This window comes from Eucalyptus grandis, chromosome 2 (genome assembly GCF_016545825.1).
Source record: "Eucalyptus grandis isolate ANBG69807.140 chromosome 2, ASM1654582v1, whole genome shotgun sequence".
NCBI classification, from domain to species: Eukaryota; Viridiplantae; Streptophyta; class Magnoliopsida; order Myrtales; family Myrtaceae; genus Eucalyptus; species Eucalyptus grandis.
This window is the reverse complement of record NC_052613.1, coordinates 55,572,872-55,600,136: the sequence shown is the minus strand read 5'-3', so window position 1 is coordinate 55,600,136 and position 27,265 is coordinate 55,572,872. Positions and strand designations below refer to the sequence as shown.

At 41.4% G+C, this 27,265-nt stretch overlaps 3 protein-coding genes across 6 annotated transcripts; 2 read left to right on the top strand and 1 right to left on the bottom strand.

Moving 5' to 3' along the window:
• Window positions 1-1,341: 1,341 nt before the first annotated feature.
• Window positions 1,342-8,683, top strand: LOC104433919 (protein argonaute 4). Of its 4 annotated transcripts, none has more exons than XM_010046826.3 (23): window positions 1,342-1,512; window positions 3,000-3,259; window positions 3,364-3,569; window positions 3,639-3,860; window positions 3,941-4,077; window positions 4,152-4,249; window positions 4,324-4,421; window positions 4,519-4,690; window positions 4,821-4,937; window positions 5,042-5,149; window positions 5,240-5,302; window positions 5,376-5,489; window positions 5,832-5,997; window positions 6,080-6,192; window positions 6,286-6,423; window positions 6,498-6,628; window positions 6,783-6,848; window positions 7,106-7,169; window positions 7,244-7,355; window positions 7,436-7,509; window positions 7,705-7,799; window positions 7,892-7,923; window positions 8,156-8,683. In XM_010046826.3, the coding sequence occupies exons 2-23, from the start codon at window positions 3,002-3,004 to the stop codon at window positions 8,329-8,331; spliced, it is 2,760 nt and encodes a 919-aa protein (XP_010045128.2). In that variant the 5' UTR covers window positions 1,342-1,512; window positions 3,000-3,001; the 3' UTR covers window positions 8,332-8,683. The 4 variants fall into 4 exon arrangements, with proteins under 4 accessions (XP_010045128.2, XP_010045131.2, XP_010045129.2 ...); XM_010046829.3 differs by lacking the exon at window positions 1,342-1,512 and adding an exon at window positions 1,873-1,981; XM_010046827.3 differs by lacking the exon at window positions 1,342-1,512 and adding an exon at window positions 2,004-2,025.
• A 1,039-nt stretch (window positions 8,684-9,722) lies between these two features.
• On the bottom strand, window positions 9,723-22,374 carry LOC104433918 (la-related protein 1A). Its single transcript, XM_010046824.3, has 14 exons — window positions 21,646-22,374; window positions 19,650-20,178; window positions 17,475-17,628; window positions 16,920-17,010; window positions 16,659-16,730; window positions 15,949-16,406; window positions 14,651-14,717; window positions 13,706-13,804; window positions 13,300-13,622; window positions 12,984-13,127; window positions 12,768-12,831; window positions 11,991-12,136; window positions 11,543-11,647; window positions 9,723-10,299 (listed from the first exon to the last, which is right to left on the bottom strand). Exons 1-14 carry the CDS (start codon window positions 21,916-21,918, stop codon window positions 10,155-10,157), a joined length of 2,670 nt encoding a protein of 889 aa, XP_010045126.2. The 5' UTR covers window positions 21,919-22,374; the 3' UTR covers window positions 9,723-10,154.
• Window positions 22,375-23,425: 1,051 nt separating this feature from the next.
• LOC104433917 (UBP1-associated protein 2B) lies at window positions 23,426-26,846 on the top strand. Its single transcript, XM_010046822.3, has 2 exons — window positions 23,426-24,902; window positions 26,596-26,846. Exons 1-2 carry the CDS (start codon window positions 23,548-23,550, stop codon window positions 26,600-26,602), a joined length of 1,362 nt encoding a protein of 453 aa, XP_010045124.1. The 5' UTR covers window positions 23,426-23,547; the 3' UTR covers window positions 26,603-26,846.
• Window positions 26,847-27,265: the final 419 nt, after the last annotated feature.

The following is a 27,265-nucleotide window of genomic DNA, read 5'->3' as shown; positions in this document are numbered from 1 at the left end:
TGTTTTATCGAAGTGATTATCAATATTACGTTGAATACATAGATAAATATTGACAAAAACTTCGACATTTTTGCCGTAACTTTATTGCATTATTGGCTCTATAGAGCCTTGGCTCAATTAAGCTGGTGGGCCAATGCAATTTTTCATCCATTTAATTATTCTTTGAATGGATTTTTCCACGAGTCAATACGAATAGTTTGTCCAATTTCGACAAAAAAAAGGCAGGGTTATGGAATGTATCGAAAGGGCAGACCGGTTCCCAATTGAATTGGCGACCTTGATATAGTTCTAAAAATGTTGGATTGCAATAACAAAATATAGCTCCATAATCTAGCTAGAAAAACTCAAGGAATATGATGAATTTATATATGATTTCTAAGTGCGGTGAAAATTGAAAATATAATGAGAAATTACTTGCGAGATTTTTAATTTGATATTCTATCAAACTCTTGATGATATAAATAAAAGCTCGTTAAATATCATGTTGAAGCAATGAGAAATCAAAGTGAGTACATAATATGGTAAGAATTTAGACTATCTAAGTATATCGGTCAAGAATATCCGTTCCTTCTCAACACAATTAGGCAAGTATTAAGAAAAAGGGAACAAATCAAAGCAAATATAAAAAGCTAAATATGATTTTCCTTAAACTAGTCAAGTCCCCACTTACGGCCACCATTTATTAAAACAACAACGCATAGATATTCAAATTAACCCTTTCGCGATGACCAAATCCGAACACAGTTATGAAATTTACTAAAAATTTCGCTGTAAACTTTATAATTTCAATTATATAGCAAAACGTTTAATGGCGGAAATAGATCTAATACAGGAAAAATAATTTATCGACTTTGCAAAGAAGAACGCCCTTGGAAAGTTGACTAGGTAGTAAAAATTTAATATGACTTTTTATAGCTTACTTTCAGCGTAAAAATTAATTTCTACATTCACCGTTGGATTATTAGTAAGAAAGAGATTCAGGTTAAATAATTAAAATTCAAACATAAGACGTCATCATCCAATGAATTGTCAACACGTGAAAGAATTCAATCATATAATTAAATTAGAATATAAACGCGGGTCATCTAACAGAGCATGCCTGTAATCCACCTTGTACAATCACATCCCGTCCATGAAATTATCGCGAGCAAAAACAAAAATATCGCGGTACCAAATGGGTCCCCAGCCAAGATCTCGCCGCGACGTGGAAGCTTTTCGGTGGAGAGCGCACGGGAGGCCCCCGTACTTCGCATCGCACCGTGACGGGGGCCTTCCGGACCTTGGGTTTTAACGGAGGCAGGACGTCATGGGCGGTATAAATGCTGAGCACCCTGTAAAAGAAGGGTCGCTTTTTGCTAGCAAAACAGTGGCGCTGTTCGAGGGAGAGCGAGAGCGAGAGACTGTCCGACGATTTCGCTGTTGAAACAGCGCGAGCGAGGAGGGAGCTCCAGCGAGGAAAATCTCTCCCCCCGCCTAGGGTTTCTCTCCCTCCGGTCCTTCTCCGTCCTCCAGGTAGCGCGCTCTTGAACTCGCGGCCGTCGTCGTCTTCCGATCGTCGCGGGTTTCGGGAAGGATTTTCTCGCCGTCGTTTTTCTGGGGGCATCGACGGCGACGGCGCCTTCGGTGCTTCCGAGGCGCGAAATCTGCAATGCCGCTTCTCTTCGCGCTCGATCGGGGACGGCTTTCGTGTTTCCTGCTCCGACGCACGCTCTTTTTTTTTTTAATCGATTTTCTCTTCGTCTCAGGCTTTGTTAGAATATTGGCTCTGTCCGGCGACTTTGCTTTGCTTTTTTTTTTTTTTTTTACTTTTTTTCTTTGTTCTTTTTCTGTTGTTGTTGATTATGGCGTTCTTTTTGACTTCTTTTGAAACGTTTGTTTTTTTGCTTCTTTTTTTTGTAATGATGCCTTTTCTTCTTTGACGGTCTTTTACGTCGCATCTGTCGTCTGAGAGGAGGAGCAGCATCAGCGGTGCTTCGACTGTGTAAGAGGTGTTTGTCCGTATTCGCCTCCTCTCCAGAGGAGGAGGTGCTCCTTCCTTTTTGTTCCCCTCGATTCGCCCCCCCGTGTTTTATGGTGTTTTTGGCTTTGCTCTAGGGGGGGTACTGTCGTTGTTTTGCTTCGTTTCTCGTGCGGTGCTTGTTTGCTCTCGAGTCGAATCGGCGCTTTTCGTTTTGTTATTTGCTCGTGTTCGCGTTTGCTGTTCTGGGGTTCGTCCCGTGTTTTTTTTGGGGTTTTGTTCTTCTTGATTCTTTAGCTCTGTTTTCCGGGGCTCCTCTGTCAGAATCAGTTTCTGGGTGACGTGGATTGCGAAATATTGTCATCAGTGTCCGAAATATTCGCTGCATGTTGGGTAGCCAGAGTAAATTTTGCAGAAATTGCTCAGCGCATGGAGGATTTTCTTGTTCTTGCGTTCCTTTACGCTTGATCTTGTTTGATGGTTCCTTGTGGTGTTCTGATTCTGTCACATTGCTGACATCATGGGTTCTTTTATTTTTTTCATGTGATGGCTTGGCCCTTCTGTTCGACTTTTGAGTTATAATGGAGTAGGGAAATTTGGCAACTCGGTGGAATTTACTTGATAGAGAAAGATAATTGATGGTTGTGTTGTTGTAGTAGCCAGTTGATCATTCTGCACCGCTGACATTACTTTGTTCTGGGAAATATTTCCAGTAAAAAGATTTGGTTGCATTAATTACTTGTATAGCGTTTTACCCAAATCATGTGACCTGTGTCCACTGACCTGATATATGTGTTTCGCATCGATTAAGCAACATTAAGTAGTCCTCTCGAGTCACATGTGCTTCATCTATGCAGATTTTCGCTGGGATTTATTTGATAGAGAAAGATGATTGACAGTTGTGTTGTTTAGTAGCCAGTTGATCTTTCTGCACTGCCGACATTACTCTGTTCTGGGAAATATTTCCAGTAAAAAGATTTGGTTGCATTAATTGCTTGTATAGTGTTTTACCCAAATCACGTGACCTGTATCCACTGACCAGATATGGACTCGTCCGAGCCAAATGGAAATGGGGCGGGTAATGATTTGCCACCGCCACCGCCACCTCCTGCTGTTATTCCGCCAGATATTGTTCCTGAGCGAGTTGAACATGAGATTCCTCCACCTCCTGTAAAGAAGAAAGTTTCTCGGGTCCCAATTGCTAGACGGGGCCCTGGTTCTAAAGGCCAGAAGATACCTCTGCTAACTAATCACTTCAAAGTAAATGTTACCAATCTTGACGGTCAATTCTTCCATTATTCGGTATGTATCATCAATTATCTTTCCTGTTGATTCTGCCTCTGTTGATTTGCTTCGATGGTTGAGTTATGTAGCGGTTTCACTTCTTGTTTGTTCTGCTGCATTAGGTATCTCTTTCTTATGAGGATGGCCGTCCTGTTGATGGCAAGGGAGTTGGTAGAAAAGTGATTGATAAAGTACAAGCTACCTATAGCAGCGAGTTAGCTGGAAAGGACTTTGCATATGACGGTGAGAAGAGCTTGTTCACTGTCGGTCCCCTCCCTCAGAACAAGCTTGAATTCACTGTTGTGCTTGAGGATGTTACCTCTAGCAGGTATACATGTGATTACTTGGTTCTTTCCCTATATGTTCTCAAGTACTAAACTACGCCCTTTATGCATAGAAATAATGGTAATGCTAGTCCTGATGGTGGAAGTCCCAATGAGAGTGATCGAAAGAGACTACGACGCCCGTATCAGTCGAAAACTTTCAAAGTAGAGATTAGCTTTGCAGCAAAGATTCCCATGCAGGCAATTGGCAATGCCCTGCGCGGTCAGGAATCAGAGAATTCTCAGGAAGCTCTCAGGGTGCTGGATATCGTATTGAGGCAGCATGCGTCAAAGCAGTAAGAATCTCTTTGGCATCAACTCTGTTGCGATGGTCTTGTTGCTGTATCAAGACCTAGACTAAATTTGCCTGTTTCAGGGGCTGCCTACTTGTTCGCCAATCTTTCTTTCACAATGACCCGAGAAACTTCACAGATGTGGGTGGAGGCGTCCTTGGATGCAGAGGATTTCATTCAAGTTTTAGAACAAGCCAGGGAGGATTGTCTCTCAACATTGGTGGGTTTGGTGTATTGCCCCATTTTCTTTCTATTCCTGATGGGATTTTTTTAAATGAATGCCTGTTTTGTCAGATGTATCGACCACTATGATAATTCAGCCTGGACCAGTAGTGGACTTTTTGATCGCGAACCAAAATGTGAAAGATCCCTATTCTGTTGATTGGGCTAAGGTAATGATCGTTTGTACATTAGATCAGAATGCAATACCTGTTCTGTATTCTGGATTCTGAACGTTTGCCTGCAGGCTAAACGAACCCTTAAAAATTTGAGGATCAAGGCAAGTCCAACCAACATGGAATACAAGATAACTGGCCTTAGTGAGAGGCCATGCAAGGAGCAATTGTATGGTCTTTGTTCCTTCACTTCCCCTTCCCTTTCTGTTCTCTCTTGTATATTATTAATCAGCATTTAAAATATGCCTTATGCCATCATTCTGCAGGTTTTCTTTGAAGCAGAAAAGCAAAAAGGATGCAGATGGTGAGGCAGAGACCATAGAAGTGACGGTGTATGATTATTTTGTCAGCCACCGCCACATAGAGTTGCGATATTCTGGAGATTTCCCATGCATCAATGTTGGCAAACCAAAGCGACCGACTTTTATTCCTCTAGAGGTATAGGATAGGCTCTATAATATACTAGTGGGAACTACGAAGAGTGATGATATTTTTTAAGTTATGTAATATACTAGTGGGAACTACAAAGAGCGATGATATTTTTTAACCCAAACTTTGATCTTCTTAGCTGTGCACGTTGGTATCCTTGCAACGCTACACCAAAGCTCTGACTAATCTTCAAAGGGCTTCTCTGGTTGAAAAATCACGGCAAAAGCCACAAGAGCGGATGAGAGTTCTGTCTGATGTGAGTGCACTCCAATTTGATTATTGTTCTATATATGTACATATGTAGCGTATGGTAATTTATTTTTATATTTCTATGTATTAAGTTCAAGGTTCTCTTGGCAGGCTCTGAATTTGAACAGGTACGATGCTGAGCCGATGCTGCGCTCATGTGGGGTATCCATCAATACAAAGTTCACTCAAGTCGAAGGCCGTGTTTTACCTGCACCCAGGGTATTATTTTCTGTAGTTCAACTGTAATTATCTGTTGGAACCCTAGCCATCTTCCTCACTCTAAATCTCCATACCGTCATTTTTGTGCAGCTGAAAGTAGGCAACGGGGAAGATTTTTTTCCTCGCAATGGGAGGTGGAACTTCAACAATAAGGTATGTCTGGTTCCTGTGGGCTGATTTCCACTTTGCAAACTGCCCTTTGCTAATTTATGAAATGTCTTTTCAGAAATTGGTTGAGCCAACGAAGATAGAGAGATGGGCTGTTGTGAACTTCTCTGCTCGCTGTGATGTTCGCGGGCTCGTTAGAGATCTCATAAAATGTGGCGCTATGAAAGGAATTGTAGGTTTTATGTTCTTTCTTTTTTCGGTCAAAAAGGTTTTGTGTTATGTTAGGTTTTATATGAAAGTCTCTGCTCTACCTTTATGCTTACAGCAGATGCAAAGTCTTTCGGTTGTTTCTAAATCCTATGCGTGCCTTAAAAGTATACTTGTAAATATGTCTACTCTGATAGTGATGGATGAATGTTTCTATGTGATGAATGAATGTTTATATGGAAAGGCCCTACCTATTTTTTTTTTTCCTGCAGCAGATGCAATTTTATTGTTCATTTTGACACTTTGTATTGTGCTCAAAATACATACAATCTGATAGGGCTAGATGAATTCTTTCCTCCTTATGTAGCATATCGACCAACCATTTGAAGTAATTGAGGAGAGTCAGCAATTTAGGCGAGCTCCACCTGTTGTTAGAGTGGAGAAGATGTTTGAGGAGATACAGTCAAAGCTTCCTGGTGCACCACAATTCCTTCTTTGCTTGCTTCCTGAGAGAAAGAATTCTGATCTCTATGGTTGGCTGTTCTCTTTCGTTAATCTTGCCAGTTTTATTTATCTGCCCTGATTCTTTGATGTTGAGTTTAATCTAATATCTAGGTCCGTGGAAGAAAAAGAATCTTGCTGAATTTGGGATTGTTACTCAGTGCATTGCTCCTACGAGGGTTAATGATCAGTATCTCACTAATGTTCTCCTAAAAATCAATGCAAAGGTGAGTGTTTTGCTCTCTCTCTCTCTCTCTCGTGCGCGTGCACGCACGCCCCTAATCATTTTCACCTTAGATATTGATTAAGTGTCATTGCAGCTTGGGGGCTTGAATTCAGTTCTGGCCGTTGAGCATTCTCCTTCTATACCCTTGGTGTCTAAATTACCCACTATAATCCTTGGAATGGATGTATCGCATGGCTCTCCTGGGCAATCAGATATTCCATCAATTGCTGCGGTAACATGCTGGATCATTTTGCATTGTGAATATCTTGGATTGTTCTCTAGGTAACTTGATGTTTGCTTCTCCAGGTTGTTAGCTCCCGCCAATGGCCTCTAATTTCTCGCTATCGGGCTTCTGTGCGGACACAATCTCCTAAAGTTGAGATGATCGACAACTTATTCAAGAAGGTGTCTGATACTGTGGATGAGGGGATAATGAGGTTTGCTCTTAGTTCTTTCACTCAGTAGTACTTTTTCGTAACTTTCATTTCCTTTTAAATAGAATTGTTAGTAGCTATCCATTCTTCACCAGGCTTGTGATTCCATTTGTCTACAAGCTATATACGGTTTCACCTCTATTCTTCTTTACCCCAGGGAACTTCTCCTCGACTTCTATGTGAGTTCAGGTAAGAGGAAGCCCGAGCAAATCATCATATTCAGGTATGGAGTTGGATGTCATATCGTAATGGACATCATGTATTACATCCTATAAAACCAGTGTTCAAAACTTTTATTCTTTCTCTTGATTTTGATTCAAGTAGACTTCCAGGTAGTGCACATTCCGAAAGATTATTCTGTGAATTTAAGTGTTATTTATGGAATTTGCACATCGTAGTGCACATTCTCAATCTGGTGGGAGTGCACTCGTAGTTTCTTGCTATGCAGCTCACATCTCTCTCTTATTGTGCTTGCTCCAGGGATGGAGTCAGCGAGTCCCAGTTTAATCAGGTTTTAAACATTGAACTGGATCAGATTATTGAGGTTAGCTTCCAAATGACTTTAATGCAGAAAATATTTCTGGAAAAATGGTTTAGTTTATGCTAAGAAATTTTCAGGCCTGCAAGTTTCTTGATGAGAAATGGTCCCCCAAGTTTGTCGTGATTGTTGCTCAGAAAAACCATCATACCAAGTTCTTCCAGCCCGGATCGCCGGATAATGTTCCTCCTGGTAAAAACCTTTCCGTGACTATAAATTGGAATAAAGTGATTATAAGACGTCTACCTAATTTTTCTTTTTTTTCCCTGCAGGGACAATCATAGACAACAAAGTTTGTCATCCACGCAACAATGACTTCTATCTCTGTGCCCATGCGGGGATGATTGTGAGTAAACAAGAAAATATTCCTCGTGATTGTTGCTTCTCCTTAGAATTGATTGCTGTTTAATCCTTGTAAATTTCCTCTCATCTAGTTGAGCTCTGAATGGGAAAGAATGTTCATGCAGTAGTACCAACCTGAAAATGCGTTCATGTTTTATGTCTTTTGCGTGCTTTTAATTTTAAATATAATACATTACAGGGGACAACCAGACCCACTCACTACCATGTATTAATGGATGAGGTTGGCTTTTCAGCCGATGATCTGCAGGAGCTTGTTCATTCACTGTCTTACGTGTAAGTAAAAACTCTTGAAACTCCACTTGGATTGATTTTGAGCTTGCACTTTTGGCGCATCCATTGAGAAAATTTTGCTTATGATGTTGCAGGTATCAGAGAAGCACTACTGCTATATCCGTTGGTAAATAAGATCTCCTTGCAAATATTCTTTTAGGAAGTCTTTCATGATATGACAATGCCATACTTGCCCCAAAAAAAGAAAAAAAAAGAAACGCATAGTTTAAAGATTTCATGGTGGTCGTTGTGCCATATATCTTAGAATATTGACAGTGGCAAATGGAGCTCTCTGATTACTAAACAGTTTATATGAATTACGATCTTAACTGTCTCCCTGTTTCTCCCCCTAAATCCAGTTGCACCAGTTTGCTATGCTCACTTAGCGGCTACTCAAATGGGTCAGTTCATGAAATTTGAGGATGCTTCGGAGACTTCATCTAGCCAAGGCGGGCTGACTTCTGCAGGACCAGTTGCCGTTCCTCAGCTGCCCAGGTTGCAGGAGAAAGTGTGCAACTCCATGTTTTTCTGTTGAAGGCTTTACTCGCCCTTCCTCCTTCCTCCGGGCACGCGGCTTTTTTCACCAGTACAGGTTTTTTTGCTTGATTGACCTCTGGGTCACGAAGACTCCTTTCATGTTTTGTGGTGGCTGAGCTCTGGCCTTTTATCCATCTGGATATTTTCCGTGACTCGGCCAGACACGGCGGTTTCTTTTTCTGTATATATTATGCTTAGGTACTTCGGATGTGGCCTTACACTAGGGAAGAGCAGCCCTGATACTATATATGGCCGTACAGACTGCCATGAACAGGAACGCTTGGTTTTGTTATTTATTAAACTTGTTACTATCACCTAGTTCGGCACTTGAAGATTCAGCGTTGTGAGTAGACCGTCGTCTGTTTGGCAACACTTGCCATTCCTTGAGCATGACTGATAACAAAAAAATGGACAGTCTAGGAATATTTCTCCCGACCGTGGAGATCGAGAAATTTCGGATTCATTTATATCCGTTTAGATTCCTCCGGCCTCGGAGGATGTCCAGAATTGTTATTTCCCTTTAGCGGTGGCGATCATTTGTTATTCATTTTCCAGAAAATGAGGCTACTCAACTAAGAGAACATTAAAGTTGCACTTTTGGAAGTCTAGAAAGAAGCCGTAGATCCAATTTATGGGGTTCCTTTCTTGAAAGGTGAAACCGGGGAAACGAATCGAAATCATTATATTCTGAGATCAATTGTTAGGTTGCAAGATAGCTTCGAGCGCGACGCATTTTCAGTACAAGGTGTCATCATTTTTTATAAAAATATGAAGTCCCGATGGTATATGTTACGTAACTTGTCCTTTAGACCTTTTTCAAGGAGGTTATGTTATTATTATCTGCAAATCCCTCCTTCCCGTATGAAAAGTTTCAACTTTTCAAGGCCCGCCTCGTGACATCAAAGTCGAGAGAAATTTAACAAGTATGGACGTCCAGGATGTGCAATTAAACCTAAATTCGGGTTATTCGCTTAGAACAACGGTTGAGCAGTTTATGAATATCTTCGGACTTGATTTTACGAAACATGATGAGAACGTGAACTCAACCATTTATGCGTTTAGAGAAACCGTTTTCTTATTTTGAGCCGAAGCAATTTTCAAATCACCGAAACAGGCGAAATCAAAGGACATTACTTAAGTGTTACTGCAGGTACACGCAAATAAATGATCAAAGGCATGAATATCTAATCAATTAATCCTATCCTCCACGATATTGGGTCAGATAATCACCTCTCATTTTCAGGGTGACCGTTTGCTTTACCTCCCCACAAATTGAGAATCAACCAACGTCCAAAGCAAGCGGAGGATGCGCTGCTTTGGAATGCAGCTTTAATCTGACAATCCTGCAATAGCCCAACCTCAAGATCGCCGATCACATTGCGTAAAGAATAAAAAAAAAAAGGTGGCTGCCAAATACACCAGCATCGCAATCTCTTATTGTTCCATTCCGGACGAGATTTAAAACTGCAACCTTATTTTTCTTCTCTTTTTTTCTGTTCTTTTTTCATTTTTTTGGTTCGGTTTCCGGTTTTTCCCCCTCTATATACAAATTACAACCGAGAGGATGCGCACAAAGGGCACCTCTCTAAGCCTGTGGACAAGAATAAAGACACGACGTGAGAGATGAAAGAACTGTCCAAGGGGAGAAAAAAGAGAAAAAGCCTCGGTGACCGTAAGAACACCAAAAGAACACAGGAACCACTTCTTTGCACCCAAAGCCAAAAACAGGAGCTTTGCATTATCTCAAACTCCTCAGTCAAATCGTTAGCGTGCTCTTTCAAAATTGGACGTTGCCATGCCGGAACACGAGCAAACTGCTCCCTAATGGCCCTCTTCCTTCACGGTGGTGTTAGCTCTCTCTTTGGCGTGGAAATCGTCCAAGGTGCGGTATTCCTCTGAGAGCAACCTCTCCAAGTCTGGTTGCTTCTTGATTGGATCTTTCTGGTGGCGATAATGGTGAAATGCCCTATCACACCAAAGTTACTTCTACATATAATTCAGGAAGAAAAAGACTCTACACCTACTAATAATGCAATGTACAAAACACAAACCTGCTGAATTCTGAAGCATGAAGCCTCATCAAGGCATATATCCGTGTATTAATGAAAGATAAAATTAGTAACTATAGTCTATAACTATACTTGATTTGCACACCAAACCAATATCATTATAGCAAGGCAAAGGGGGAGACTGAAGAATACCACAGTTTGTGCTTCCAAAACAATCAGAAAGAATGTGAATTTCTCATGTTCGGATGGAGGAAAATGGCCTTGCATTAAAAAATAGAGGGGATGAAGGACTCCAGAATCAGATTTTGTCCGAAGCGACTCTACAAATAGCCACTCCACAATTGATCAATTAGAACTTTAGTAATCAAAGGCAGATTCTCTGGGCATTTTCCATCTCAACTTCATGGCCAAGGCTAATGTCTCCTTAAAAAAGGAAAGGTGCCGAGAATGTTCTAAAATAGTCTATGACAATGGGAGCGCGCTCTATACTCGCTTGAAGAACTTGGAAATCGTTTTTACCATATTCAAAGCTCTTATTCCTCTTGGTGTTATTTGTTCAACGTTAAAGATCAGAAAGATCATTTGTTTCGCCCTTGATGATAAATAGTTAAACTCCTTCAAAAGGCTAGCTCAAGCTTATTCCATGACATCCTTGCATATTAGAAGTTGACAGATCGCAGTTTCCGGCGTAAAAAGTTTCACATCTCATTGAGAAATTTCAACAGGTCAGTTTAACTTAGATAAGTCTAAAGCATATCAACAGAGAATCCAAGGCATTGTCATTCCCACATCTTCTAAAGAGGAGCAAAGCCACTTTTGAAAAATTGGTGAAGGAGAGTGAAGAAAGTGGAATTGTGAACATGGTGGCCAAAGAAAAGAAACAAACAGCTGTAACTTGATATGAATATTTTGGAGTTAATCAAGTAAGTAACATAGAGGAAGAACACCTGTTTGCTTATGAAAATTCTCGACGATGCTGATACACAACAGAAGGCAAGAACGCAGAGAGGGAAGCTTCTAACTCGCTTCAACTAAGAAGAAAAAAATGCCTCTTAATAAACCAATTTATGGTGCAATAACTAAGCTAAACATTAGATTGCTTTATTGGTCAATGCAAAAATTGCACAATGTGCCAAATAAAATGGCACAAAGAAAGTTCAATCAATCTGAGTAAAAGTTAAAGGCGGGGGGAAAAGTTACCAGTATTTCTCAAGGCCATAGAGATTGCCTTTATGGTAGAAGTCGAGGGTGAGCTTTTCAAAATCCTTATACAGATCCTCTCTGAATTCCTTCTCCAAGCCATAACTACAATGGACAAAGTTTCATAAGACAAGATAATGTACAACGTGATTTTCAGTGGCCTACAAAGTATAGGCAAGACAGATGGTACAAGGATGTGCTAAATGCCATAGTGCAGTCTCCAGTACACCAATCAGCTGGCAAGGCCCGCTGGACATTAAATTTTATCAACTCAATAAAGTTTAAGCTAAGTGACTATAAAATTAGAGAAGGCAGCTACTGTAGATTTCTGGTGTAAGTGAATTGATGCTACCATCAGTGAGTGTCTAATCAATTCAAAAGACAGAATGAAGCAAAATATAAACAAGTCAATTAAAGAATAGAACAAAAGGATATCTGGCTGTAATACCTATAGAACCTGAAAAGGCACTCTAGTCCATAATTGTAGTTAGCCGCAGCATCTTCAAGTGCAAGTTTGTGGAACTCTTCATACATAGGAGGAACAAACACGTCTCTAAGAAAGTACGACCAAAACCGGTAGAGTGTGTTCATTTCCTGCACACAAAAGTCAATTGTCTCCAAGGAAGAGTGGTTGAAAAGGCCACAGATACCAAAACCCAAATAAATCAACTGCGCGAGCTGACAATGAGGAAGCCAAATGATTCGTGCTTAGAGAAATTAAGCTCATGCAGACTGGCCATCACACTGCAGCAAAAGGGTTCCGCAAGCAAAGCTCCTGGGAGCATGATAAAGCATTGGAATTGGGAAGCCATAAACATTGAGCTCCTAAGAAGCCGAAGGCATTCGTATAATAACAGATAGAAGGGAAAGCAGAAAGTGCATGACCGGCTAGCCTTTTGTCTCATCTTCCTATATTGACCCAATATAATTGTGTGTTTCTTAATGAGTTCACAGGAATCAGCAAGAAAATCATGGCTTCTTTACCAACTAACAGGGAAAAGACCTACGAAAGAAAGGGTCAAAGAGGAAAGTTTCCACCATTTGCATCTCAATGTTAAACAGGACTGGTGAAACATTCCAACAAAAACATGAAAGTAGGTATATCGTAGAAAGAAGTACGAGCCTTCACAATCCAGGTCTCAAACGACAATGACTTCTGCAATCAACATATATAGCTCATCTTCAACTCTTAAGAAACAAAGAGCCAAAAAGCAGACGGACGCACCTCACTGCAACCGATTCCTGACTTCTTTCTGTCATTCAAGCACCGTTTGCGATACTTCAGGTACCTTAAGGGTAGAGCAACCGTGTGAGTCAAACCTCAAATTAAACAAGCATATTTAACAAGGAGCCCTTACATTTGCTGTTTTACCTTAAGGGTAGAGCAACCGTGTGAGTCAAACCTCAAATTAAACAAGCAAGTCTAACAAGGAGCCCTTACATTTGTTGTTTAAAACCATTTTCCTCCAAAAGACGGTGACTTGGATGTTGAAATGGTGGAAATGACTTTGGCATCGAACCAACAGGTGGACTACAGCCAGAGATATTTCCATGAGGTGAATTACTCAATTTTGAAGACCTAGGCCTGTAAATGTCACGATTAGGTTTGTGTTACACTCACAAAAAACTAAACCAGCAAGACCACCTAAACCTGGAGTCAGATTGGCACAACGTAAGGGAAAAAATTCCTTCTACAATATGCTGATTGGGAAAATTAGGAGAGACCACAAAGATAGTAGCAAAAATTTTAAACTAACCCATGATTTTCAGGAGGAGTAGACCCAAAGAAATAACCAAAGGAATTGCTTGGTGGACTCTCCGATATCACTCCTATAGTGCTTCGAGCGGTACCATGATTTCTAAAGTTGCTGGAAAAAAAACGCTGCTTAATGGATGTGTGTTGCTTAGAGGAACTCTTATTTTGCTTTCTGCGGGGATTAGTAATGCCAGATTCAACAGGACTGCTGGACGCAGCAAAATATTCCCCTGGCTTGAAGTTTGATACGCCCAGGCCACATTTTCCAGATCCATTCTCCAAAGAGTTGTTCTTTCGACGATTGGATTGCTTTTTCTCCAGTTCCTGTCAGCAGTGAAAAGACCATCATCCATGATGCAAACTTCAAGTTAGCGATGAAAGACTAAAATAAAGAAATTCTCTCCAACCTGCTCATAGAAGTAAAGACCCTCATCAATTGCAGAAGCAAGCTCACTAGAGATTGACTTTGATTCATTGCCTCCAGTTTCATAACATATCCTGCCATTCTGCATTGCACACAGAAAAGATTCAGCGACTTCCAAATCCGGAGCACTGGACAAAGTTCTAGAGTGAATCATCATCAGACAGTGAAAAAACAGAGAAACAAAAAAGTTCCTTTTGAAAGACAGTTGTTTCTAGTGAAGTCGATGAACATTTCTCCCTACGAGGAAAAAGAGACAATGAAGAAAAAGGTGAGCTTCTGTTTGTCTTTGGATACTTACTGCTTCCTATCAAGACTATATATCTCGAAAAGTTACACTCCAGACAAAATGGGTGATGCTTTCAAGCACCAAACTGTCTAATGATTATCCCTGTTATCAACTGAGACCATAAGAGAGATAGAGCGTATGGACCAGGAATAAAAATAACATGTAGTTTAGATACAGATAGAGACTCCATAAATAAATACAAGCTAATCTCTCTCAAAATTTTCTGAATCAGACCTCAGCCAGGTGCTTAAAAAAAAAATGAAAGATGATCAAAGCAGCTTCCCAACCATAAGCTAACAAAAGAGTGGGATGCTAAAGGTCAATGAAACGTGGTTTCTTTACAAAATTATGCTCTTCTTGCACAAGCATGACAAAATCATGTTCAGTAGACAACATCTGTTTGTAAACTTAAAGCACGTTTAAGCATGCAAAATCAATAGCGAAGGCAATTAAGAGCATTTTAAGTCTAGAACTCCACATTTCCAGACAAAGCATGTTTTTAGTACTACCGGAAAATAACAAAATTGTCCAAAACCACAAGAAACATAGAGAAGTGACTGACGACACCTCGACTCACAGATTGAACAGCAATGCACGTGTTCTTCACTCAAACATTTCTTTTTGCTGAAAAAATAGCAATACCTGTGTTACTATCACTAGTCTCTGAACATCATGATCATAGCCCACGTCCTCATCTTCATCATCAACTCTACCAAAACATAAGCCCAAACGAGACAGAGAGAGAGAGAGAGAGGAGAGAGAGAGAGAGAGTTAAAACGAGAATCCATTACCCAAAAACATGGTGACATTTGAACATCTGGTCCAAAAATGCCTAACAAAAGGTCTTACATTATCTGACAAAAGTCTTGCAGTCAGAAATATAAGATCGAACAAAGATGAATTATCAGTAGTCAGCTGATTTAAAGAAACATTATGATGATGCGGTTAACAAGTACTGAAACCAACATGGTCATTTCTTGTTTAGCATAGAAATTAGTTTGAAAATTATGATATTTAGATGGTGATAAGACATTGAAAGTTAACTATGCTCAACTACTAGAGAATTGATTTTAGAAAAAAGGAAGAAGAAAAAACATAAACTTTTATCTCGGTTCTTGAGCAGCAGATCCATAAATGAGAATTTCATATAAAAATGCCGAAGAAAACACTGTAACAAGCTTATTCCCGCAATCTCCATTTTCTATAAACCAAATGAAAATTCTAAAGTCCCCAATAAGTTTCCTGAGTCCCCCCACAAAAAAAAAAAAAAAAAAAAAAAAAAAGAGTGAAAGCTAAGAGCATAAAGATAAGAGGGAGAGAAATAAAAATCATTGACTAGCAAAACATCATTGAAAGGTACTAGCTACACTTCAAGGTTCCAACTTTCCCTTTATAATTCCTTGTCACTTGTAACTATGGATGTATGACTCACTGCATGACGATATATTACATAGTCCTCTCCCAGGTCAAAAGAGAATCATCATTTAATAAGACTGTACAAAAATTGTTTTTAGTCCTCAAGGCTATTGGACTATGTAATCACTAGAAATAATCAGCACCCTTGGCGCTGCATCTTATATTATCCATTTTAAAAGTGCTTAGATTGACCTACTTTTTCTAAAACCTGATGTCAGTTAGAATTAGTTCCTCTTGCACATCTTTCGAAAAAATAAACATCTCCCCAGATATTTGTGTCCTCATAATTAATGCATCAGTGCTCTTTCCCATGGATACGTATCACATAATATATTAATGCTTGAGATCCTTTTTAGTTCCATTAGTAACATTTGCAAAAGCGGAATTTATATGCTGACATCCCTGATGCCTAAAAACAATTCAGAAGACTGCCAACAATCCCAGCTGCCGAAAACACACTTCTTGGGAAAATACTATTTTTGAACTGCATATGAAAGAAGCAAGAAGGATAAAGCATGAGGCACCTTCTAATTAGAGAAAGATCGTCTCTTTTCACAGTACTTTGCTCTAGCTCCAGCTCTTCATCGAGCATAAATGTGCTAGAGAAGTCGTCAGACAAGTCAGAAACATTAATGTTTCTAGACGTAACTGATAGCACTTGGTTTCTCTGTTTCCTATAATCGCCCAATGTTGTTGATTCTGTCTCTTGTACATCATCAGGAAAAGGAGTAGTGCCAGTAGCATGGTTTATGCACTTGACGGCTGATTGAGAAGTTTTCCCATTCAAAGTACACTCTGCATCACATGATGGATGTGTGGCACAGCTTCCCTGTAGGAGACTCTCTGCTTTATCTTCAGTTGCTTTGCTATCCTCAAAAGAATCAACACCAAGTTGACTTTTAGGAGTCTCAGCTTTTGAAGTAGATTCATTCTTCTTCTGAGTCCACTTTGACCACTCGTCCCGCTTTCTTATATTGTCACCCTGCATGTTCAATAATGCAAATTGGCCCATAAACACTGAAAAATTGAAAGGGCATTAAGCTTGGATGATATGTCTTTTGGAACGACTGAAGAAGAATGATCAAATCATGCATAACTGTCGGAAAGCCATTTTGTAAGCATTTTAAGTTTTTCATCATAGTCCAACCAAAGGAAAGAGTAATCTAGCAAAAGAAACATTTCACAATCCTGTCAGCACACATTTTTCATCAACTATTGAACACCAAAATCATACCTTTACTTCAATAGTGCTTGAACTTTGCAAAGCATAGAGGATGAATAGTATGTCGGTGCACATATTCTGTACCTGCAACCACACATCAAACAAAGAATAGCCTTTTGACTATTAAAGGTGTTTCATCTAACAATATTAAGCGAAAACTAACGTGAATTATTTTGTAAAATGAACTTGACTGATGCACATTGCACATGCATCAAATACAGCATTAATGTACCTTCCAAGCAAAATAAAATAGCATATTGCATCAACACATACCCTTCTGAAGTTAGCAATTTCAGATATTGAAACCCATCCTTGTTCATCCATTAACTCGATTAGATAATTGTCCTTCTGCAAATTCTCATCACTGCAACAAGAAAAAGTCAACAATTACACTAGCAGAAACATGTTCTGCAAGCAAGCAAACAATCGTGCAACTGCAATGACCATAAGATATTTTTAACAGCATTTTCTGGATCATGTCTATCATGTCTTGCACAGCACACGGAGCACACCCTCAAGTAAATTACTAAGGCAAACACACAAAATAGAAATGTCAAAGGAGCATTAAGAAAATGAGAGCAAATTCCATGCGTTGCTGATTAAACATGAACGATTTCTGCGTACACATACTCTGTCATTTGATAAATATTTTAATTTATTGGAGAGCACTACCAGCAGCATGCACACTGTTAATGTTTGTGCACCTGATGGTAATGGGATGGATAACGCTCAGATTCTTTTTCACGCTCAGATTCTTTTTCATTAGAGGAGGAAACCAGAGGTCCACAGACAGTGGTTTAATTTGCAGAAGTAATAAAGGAGCAATACCTGAAGTAATACTCAATTTGTTTAATAATGTTCGACTTCAATGCCAGTGTTTCTGGGGGTAGGGTGCTAGCCCCTGGATTTCCAGGATGTGAAACAAATTGTGGAGGATACGGTCCTCGAGGAGCAAAAGGAACATAGCAAATGGATGCAGGACCTGTGACAGAGACAAACAATTTAATTCAGAGGTAATAAAACACCTGGCAAAAACATAATATCGAAATGACCAAGCAATCTAAGGAACCGAATAAACAATATTAAGGCAGATAACAAATAGCAAGGAGATATGAAGGAAATTCCTCGCTTTCCTCCCTTCTCCCATTTCTGAGGTTTCTTTAAACTTTTTAGTAACAATGGGTGACAGTATTCTACCTAAATTGTAAACACAGGCAATAAACAAGAGAATACTAAAGTTTTTAGCCATAGAATTTCTCAATTCTAACACAAGGTACTTATTTGATCTAATAGAATTATTTTGCTGTATCCACACTAATACCAATTCAACCCATTACCTAGTAGGATTTTTCTTACCTTCAACTCTCATATCCTGCAGTAAATATCATCCAGCATTATTTAGAAGTCCAACCATATAAATCTTTATGATAATTTCAACTTTTCTATGGACCTCACCAAGTATGAGCACACTTGCACTGATAAGAAGCCCTTGTCAGAGAAGAAGCCTCGGCTAATGGCATGAAGAAGAGGACATTTTGGCTAACCCAGCCATAAGCTAATGCAGATATGTTGAACCTAGAGGATAAATTTACATCACATTACACTTTGAATTTTTTTATGATACCCACGCTTTCTTTTTTCTGGTGAAATAACTAATGACAACTAAAAGTCCGTTACATAAGGGAGAAAGGATGATAAAACAAAAAAACCACACCTAGAAAAGTTCCGGTTTTCTGGTGTAAATATATATATTTCTCTCCATGATTTTTAGAACTTTTTAAGTCGGTCAGATAATGTGAGAGAGGGGATGGTGATACTTGAACCATGTCTAGGATTTGGAAAGGATGGAATCTGGCGAACCAACCCTTGGTCTCTGATGACCCATGTTTCCATAACAAGTGACATAATCATCAAAGTGAAACATGTGCTTTAATCTGGTGGCATATAAGGTTAAAAAATAATAACAAAGCAACAGATCAAGTACATGAATTTGCTTTTACATTAAGAAAAGAAGAAGAAAGAGGGCAAGAGTTAGTTTCAACTTTCCAAGAAACTTAATATACATCACTTGTTTGAACAAAATAATGGTTGGAGCTCGCTCTTCTTCTAGATGGTTCTGGATTATACATCTTGTATACTTTGATAATGCACCTATTCATATCCACTGAATTTTTCATGACTCCATTAAGAAAATCCAGATCAGAAATACAGGGTAAAAACCAGGTCTTGAAAGGTTTTTACTATTCCAAGCACCTCGAAGAAACAAGAAAAGATCCAGCAACCTATCCCCTCAATGAATTCCAATCATGGCTTTGGATGCTATCTCAATTTTAGCGATATTTCAATTAGATGTATCATTCATAAACTCCTTTTCTTCCATCACTACAGCAGCTGATTACCTCTCACAACAAGGTGCTCCAGGTGCCAGGTCACTGGCCAGTCAAAAAGTCAAAGATAAACTATATGAACAGATACAAGAACATCTATTGCCACCATGAAAAGGAACCAGGCCCAAATTCATACCTTTCCCAACGAAATAACTGGAGTATTGCATATAGACCATGCACCTTGACAAATAATTAAGACAGAAAAGCGAATAAAGGCCAAATATCCCTTTTGGGTTCATTCTCTCAATGCTGAATAGATCATCTGATAATCCTTTGCCTTACAAGAGGACGGACTGAAGGATTAAATAACCTATACAGCGAGTGTCTAGAATGACTTTTACTTTTCACATTTTGCTCTTTTATTTATTTATTTATTTATTTATTTTTATTTTTAAATCCTGTACTTACGCACTTTGACCTTTTATTTAATCCCAGAACTTGAAACTTCCGCACCTTTTAAATCTATACATGTAAATTCAGATATAATCTAGTCATACATTTTTCAATTTGAATAATATCATAACTTTTGGTAGGAAGACAACACAACTTCTTTTTATTTCTACGAATAAAAACAAACACACCAGTTAAAGCTGAGAAGCCATGGATGTATTATTACCAGGGAAACCTGGACCAACCATGAATCCAGGAGCTGGACCATAGAATGAACCCCTAAAATACGTTCTTGGTCCAACAACCTGTTGCATTGGAATGGTGTCTCCGGGGCCAAATACTCGATGATTCCATGGTTGGGAAGGACCACCAGACTGCTGCATATTAGGTCTTCTATTTGCAAAATTCACAGCAGAAGCATTAGGATCTCCTTGTGGTAAAGGTTGACTTCTACTGGGATTAACGCCACTAGCACCCGGAATAAAAGGCTGTCCAGGTGTTTCACCTCCTGACTTCACCAAAGGAGTCTCAACACTTGGAAAAGGTCCAGGACATGGATGGCAAACATATCCGGGGACGCCCATTTGGGGGCCAGGAATCAAAGCATGAAACATGGGGTGAGGAGGAAATTGACCATATGGTAATTGTACAGGGAAAGGAGGGCCACCATTTGGGTTGCGCTTGGAACCTGATTTTTGATGACGTGTTGATGAATGCTTCTGTGAGTTAAAGTTTCCAGACCCTTGAGACTTAGGCTGCATGAATGGTGAATGTAAAAGAAACAGAAAATGCAGCAGGTTATGAAATGAAGCTCCACCAAAGCAAAGGAAAAGGCAACACTTAGCAATCACGCACAACAACAAAGTACAAGTTCTTTGAAGTACATTCCAGCATCAAAATTAATGCATCCACCGGTTTTCCTGCATAAACCGGATGCATGTACTTCTTTATAATAACAGTTTCAAAAACTTTAGACTTCTCAAGCAAAATTAGTGATAAAACATTCACATTTTAGCATCAGATCAAATTCAAATGTGCAAACACAAAAGGAGAGAAACAACAGAAGAAATATTCTTAATGCAAAACCAACAACAGGTCGTACTGTCATTGCTTTAAGTGTCAAAAAAGAAGTCATTGATCATGCATAGTTCAAAGTAGAGAAGTACGTACTACTGAAACCACAGAGAGCTAGCAATTTATCACAAGGGTTAACAACAATCTGCAAACGGAAAGAAATTAACACCTTATTTGTCGATCATTTCATTTCAGCAATCTTGATAAAATGATACCCATAAAACAAGTTAATTTTCTCAAACTTATTCCAAATAAGACAACGTACGATCCATGCATTTGAATGGCATGGTATATATGAGTTTATCTGTTCATTACCACTTTACACTTGTCTAAATCTTGCCTATATCCACTTTGTTACATGCCAGATAATAAAGACGCCAGTTGCAATACTTTTGACTCTTCCCATCCAAAGTTTCTTCACCTATCGAGGTTACTAAAATACTTGATCTCAACTTGATATTATGTTAGGCGCCTCAGCATGTCGCAAGAAAGGAGGCAAACGGAAATTCCTATTCTCCAACACACACAGCACTCCAAAACTGCAAGCAGCAGATTTTGATCCTGTCTATTTACTTAAGAGATATTGGACAAGCATAAAAGGAAAATAGGAAGTCGCAAACACTTCTGCCTTGCCAAACTCACTCCTGCGTCCTAACCCCTAAGCAGCGCACTAAAACCAGTATTGGTTATCAAAATTACAATCCCCTTACTAACTGGACATTCTACCGGTAAAGCTTCCTTGATAAACCCATAAAAAGATTTTAAAAAAAAAAAATGGAAAATTGAAGGTTATGTGAGAACGAAAATAGGTAGCACATAAAGATAAAGTCTAGAACATCCCATCAAATTCATCATCGAGAACATCATTCAAGCCATCCCTCGTTAAGAGCATAAGTTCGAGTGTGGTTTCGCGTTTTTAAGGCTAAACTGCTCCTAAAAGGGCTTCACTTGCCAGATACGTTACAGACGCGTGTGCAAATCAAGAGCGAATATGCCTCAGGATACAAGTTCCAAATGCAGCGAGCAACTCATAAAACGCCACGTCAAAATGACACCGCTATTAATACCGATCATCGCAGGTCGAAACCGAAACGCCGTCAAGTACAGCCCAGCGAGCTTAATCTATAGCGATCGGACAGAAGCCAAACCTGAGCGGCTGGCGGGGGAGCTCCTCTGTCGGAAGCAACCGGAGCCGGAGGCTTTGCCAGGGACTCCGCGCTCTTCGTCCGCGGCGGCGGAGCATCCCCAAGGGCAGGCCAGGACTCCGCGCCCATCACCGGAGCATCCGCGGCGCCCCCGTCGGCCGCCGCAGCCGCAGCCGCAGCCGCAGCCGCGGCCGGCGCCGCCGGGGTCTTCCACGGCGACTTCGGCGCGGCGAGCTCCCTCTGCTCGTCGACGCTCTCGTTCTCGGCCGTCACCATCGCCCCCCGATCTCGCGAGCGCCCTTCAAATCACCCGAATCAAAACCGATAAATGCAAGGATCAGCGCCGCCCTATCAGCAGCGAGCGAGCGAGCGAGCGAGCGGTGGGAGGGCTCCTCCTTCACGAGTCTCTATAAACGAATCCTCCGACGACGCCGATCATATCCAGCTCCGGCCGACGATCACCGGCGCACGAGAGGACCGACCGCGCGAGGCTTGTAGCTTGAAGCAGCCACGGAGATCCTAGAGAGAGAGGGAGTGCGTGCGCGTAACGGAGACTAGGGTTGAAGACGGTGAGAGAGAGACAGAGAGTAGAGAGAGAGAAAGAGAGTGCGAGGGTTTTTGGGACAAGATCGACAGCAGCGGAGGGGACAGGAGTGTGGAAACTAGTGTGGGAATGGAGGATTCAAGCCACCAGTTTCGCTCTCTCTCTCGTGGGGTTTTTGTGCGTTTGCTGCCGCGGCTCATTTTTCGCTGTCTCCAGATGTAGGGCCGTGTGGGGGACTGGGAGGGAATGAGAGGAGGCTGGAGAGGGTTTATCGGAGTGGAAGTAGCCAAAACTCGGCGTGCTCCTGAGAAAATTGGAATGCGAGCTTTTCATTGGCCAGCGGTCGATGCATAAACCCTAGGACGAGCGACAGTTGGGCTTTAGTAGATGGGCCCAGTGGACCAAAGGCCCAAATTGGTCGGAGAACTACGCAATTTTGGGAGTAGGAAAAAGTATTATGCGCGTCCGATGCACGTGTGCTGTCGGATGAGGTGGGCCTCCCCTGGAATAACTCGGAAGCATCCATCGTGGGCGATACTTCCTCTTGGAATTCAGATGTCAGAAAAACTATAGTGTCATATCGCGAGCAGTCTTTTTCGCAGGACAAAATTGTCGGTTTCATAGCATTTTGAGATCTTTGTTGGCGAGCTCTTCTCTTTAGGCCTGTGGAGATGACCAATGGGTAAACTTGGACTCGGGTCGCCCTCGGATTGGGCCAAAATAAAAAGCCCAGGGCTTCCGAACATGCCTTTAGACACTTGTGGATTTGACCGAACTGGGGTGGACCCTCTATTGGCTTCCGAGTTTCTCCCCCCCAATAATGTGAAAATATGATCGAAAAATTTAACATTTTGACAAGGGGGTGCACCATTCTTCATCATTATTTTTTTCCCTTTCGTTATTGATATGAGAAGTCGAACTGATAGCACTCCGTCATTGCTTCTATCAATGGAGGAGTAAATTGGATATTCAAATATCCGAAAATCTCAAATTTCGGGAATTAGGTAGTTTGTGCATCGAATGTACCTCGTAAAACATTATGGGGAGAAACGGGCCCTATCGAAAATGGAAGTTATAAAAATATTCAAAGCAAAGAGAAGGAAAGGACGATGAACCTACAATGGCAGGTTGCCTTGGGCTAAGCCCAGAACTATGACACGTGCCAGGCCCAAAACGACGCACGATTCGGCCCACAATTCAAGCATCATCGCGTCAGCTCTGCTTTACGCTTGGCTTCTTCTTCCCTCGCTCCTCACGGTTCGCTTCTGCTCTCGCCGTCCGGAAAGCACACGAACGCAGTCCGGAGTCTCCTCGGCGGAAGCAAAACCCTAGGACTCGTTGAGCTGGTCCGTGGAATTTCAATGGCGAAGAAGAGGAAAGCCGCAGAACCGAAGCCCCAGCCGCCTCCTCCGAAGGAGGAATCCGAAGAAGAAGAAGAAGAAGAAGACGAGGACGAAGACGGAGACGGAGAAGAGGGCGAGTCGTCCTCCGAAGAGCAAGGAGACGAAGATGAGTCGGAATCGGAATCCTCCGAGGACGAAGACGAGGCGTCGAAGAGCGAGACGATCAAGCAACTCCTCGAGCCATTCACCAAAGACCAGCTCATCGCCATCCTCAAGGAAGCCTCCGCCAACGACCCTTCGCTGCTGTCCGAGCTCATCAAATCGACCGAATCGGACCCCGTCCACCGCAAAATCTTCGTCCACGGCCTCGGCTGGGACACCACGGACGAGGCCTTGACCTCCGCGTTCAAGCCGTTCGGCCCGATCGAGGAGTGCAAGGCCGTCACCGATAAGGCCACCGGCCGGTGCAAGGGGTACGGGTTCGTCCTCTTCAAGACGCGCGCCGCGACGCGAAAGGCACTCAAGGAGCCGCAGAAGAGGATCGGCAACCGCACGGCCTCGTGCCAGCTCGCGGCCTCCGGTCCCCCGTCGGCGGCCCCAGTCTCGTCGGACGCGAGCTCGCGGAAGATGTACATTGCGAACGTCGCGCCGCTGGTCAGCCCGGAGAAGCTGCGGGCCTTCTTCGCGAAGTTCGGGGAGATTGAGGATGGGCCTTCGGGTATGGATAGAGTGACGGGTAAGTTTAGGGGATTTGCTGTAATCGTGTACAAGACCCTAGAAGGTATTAATAAGGCGTTGCAAGAGCCTGTCAAGAATTTTGAAGGCACGAAATTAGAGTGCTCTCTTTTCGTGGAAGGGCGAAATTCCAAAACCGTCAAGAAGGCTGTGCCAGCTGCAGTAGCCGCAGGGGGCAGTGCAGTGGGTGGTGCGGGTGCTTCGGCTGGCCCAAACAATGTCGGGTTTCAGAATTTTCCGGTTGGATTGAATCAGGGATTAGTTGGTCAGAATTACCACCCTGCAGCGGTTCTTTTGGGGCAGAATGCCGGTTTGGGTTTATTGAATCCTTTGTTGGGATTTGGCGGGGCTTCCTTAAACCAGATGGTCATGAACCCATCATTCCCTGGTGTGATTTCGGCGCCCTTGAGCAGAAACACGGGCGCTTCAATGGGATTGAATCCTGGTTTTGGCGTGCAACAGGATATTAATAGCATGAGCCCAGGTATGATCAATGCATATAATAATCAGGCTGCTTTGCAAGGGTTGGGTGCTTATCAAAACTCCCAGTTGGGTCAGACCCAATCTTCGGGGGTATCATCAGTAGGGAGAGGACAACCCGGTGCCGGATCTGGTGGGCCGAATCTAGGGCGCGCTAGGTAGGTTATTAATTTCGTAATTTGGTTTTGAAGTTGTTTTATTGGCATTCTTTGCCTGTGATTTGCTTTGCTTTGTAATCTTTGTTCCTAATATGCGTAGAAGCTGTGCATATTTGTCATTTGTTTGTCGTGTATGCTTGAGAAGTTGAGATATTTATCAACCATTTGTCCTTGTGGACACCCAGTGCTGAGTGTTCAAGAAATTAGAATGCGGTTAGACTTGACTTGGGAGGCATATCTAACCTAGAGCGTCAATTTGTATTTTAGAATTGGCGGTCGAATGCAAATGGTAGTGTATCGTGATTCATTATGAAGTCTGAGAGCATTGCACAAGTAGTCACGCAATGTCGTGGCTACTTCTACTAATTTCGCAGACCTTTCAGAATGTGCTATCAAATGATTATTCTTACAAATGAAAAGCTGATGTAACACATTCTTTATGCATCACACATCATGTCGCTCTGGTGCTCCATCAAATTTTTTATGGGTGGTTAGTGGATCATGAGTCCAAGTTGTGTAAGAATAACCTGGTTGAAAATGTTGAAAGTAGAGTGACCTTTTCAAAGTAATCATCAAAGGATTGCAAAGCATGTGACTTCAAACCTCTGATCGGTCGTTGTTGAGAAAAGCCTGTATGTCACAATTCTCTATAAGAGTTTCTGCTGTTCGGCTAAGTCATGAAATGAGGGTTGAGATTGTGAATGATGATTTGAGATCCAGTAATTGGAGAAAATTCATCATGTTGTCCATGGATGTCATAAGAAATCTTTCCTTAAGAAAGACTTCTTTTACTATTCGCAGGTTGTAGATTTTGAGTCATTCTTTTTCTGTGTGTATAAGAAGCTTTGCCATTAGAGAGATCAGTCACCAAAACTCAAAGTGGCAGATATGCTAATGAGATGGAAGTATTAGAGTAAGACTGTTGTCCTGTTTCCAAATGGCTGTCTATGGCAAAATGGCATAGGAGACACTTTTCTATTTCCATTTTTTCATTTGAGATGCTTCATTGGAGACTTTTAGCATTGTGAGTTGTGTAAGGGCTAGAAATGTTAAAGCATGATAGGTCCAGGCCCTTGTGCACTTGGCAAATATCTGGTTGGGAACTGTAATTGTACTGATAATAATAATAATATAAAAGCCTAAATGCTGAAGTTATTAGAGAGTAGAAAGTTATATTGAGTTTACGGAGAACTTGAGGCTACCATAAGGCTGTCACCTTTGTCCTCATGTAAAGCCATTAAAACTGCCAGCAATATCCTCGAAGCAGTATCAGAAAGTTAAGTGGGATTGTCCTTCTGCATCAGGGGAGCAATCGTGTTTATAATGTCCTTTCTGTTGATTACAAATCTTGGTTTTGCACAACATGAAACTTCTTTCATGGTTTGGGGGTGGTTATGAGTCTGCAGGTTTTAAAAACCAGGAAAGTCCATTAGGTGCTGCTATTCAGGTTCTTTTAGCTCTAATGGTTAGAATGAATGGTATCTGACTTCTTTCAGACAATACCCTAGATTACATTTTCGCGACGTTTGTTGTAAATTAATCTGGATGCTAAGGCACGTAATAAACGACCAGTGAGCAGCTTGTTGAAAGTTGGTTCTCCTTTTTCTTGCTTTATTTGGGATTTTTGATAACCCTGTGGGTGGTACTTTCAGAATTCACTTAAACTCAACCGACTCTCCCTTTGTGATTGCAGCGGTTGAAAGGATTTTATCAGTCCATGGACCCTTCACAGCTGCAATGCCGTCTCAAAAGCCAACTGTGTAGTAATCGTCTCCAGATGTTCACAAAATCTTTCTGTACATTGTTGATTTGACAATGTAGTTTCTGGTCTGAGGCGATGATGTGCTGAGGATCACTTATTTGACTTGTTGGATTGGCAGTGTAGATCACCAACTGGTGAGCTGTTCATCGTGAGAAAAGCTATTTGATTCTTTTTAGTTCTCATCGGGCTCTCTCTCTCCCTCCCTCTCTGCCAAGTTGGGACGACTGTGCCATGTCGCGCCCAATTCAATGGGCCCCAATTTTTCGAACCCTTGGAAAGCTTGGCTGGATTGAGTTCTCGGCTTTGGCAGAGCAGTTTCACCACGATGAAGCGTCAAATTGGAATCCTTATCTTGAAACCGTTTTAGTAACTGGTAACAAAGACCCGTGCGGTGCATTGGGAAATTGGGTTTGGTATTTCGCTTTAACATTCACGTATAAAAATCGTCCAATGTCTTTAGATGTGGTGGCACGCGGTTCACGCAATCTAACGAATATGGTAAGCCAATCGAGTCCATGTGCATCCACATCGCCTATGAAGGAACGGTCCGAATTGCCCCGTACCGTTTAAAAAATTTCTGGGAGTCGATTGTCATTCATCA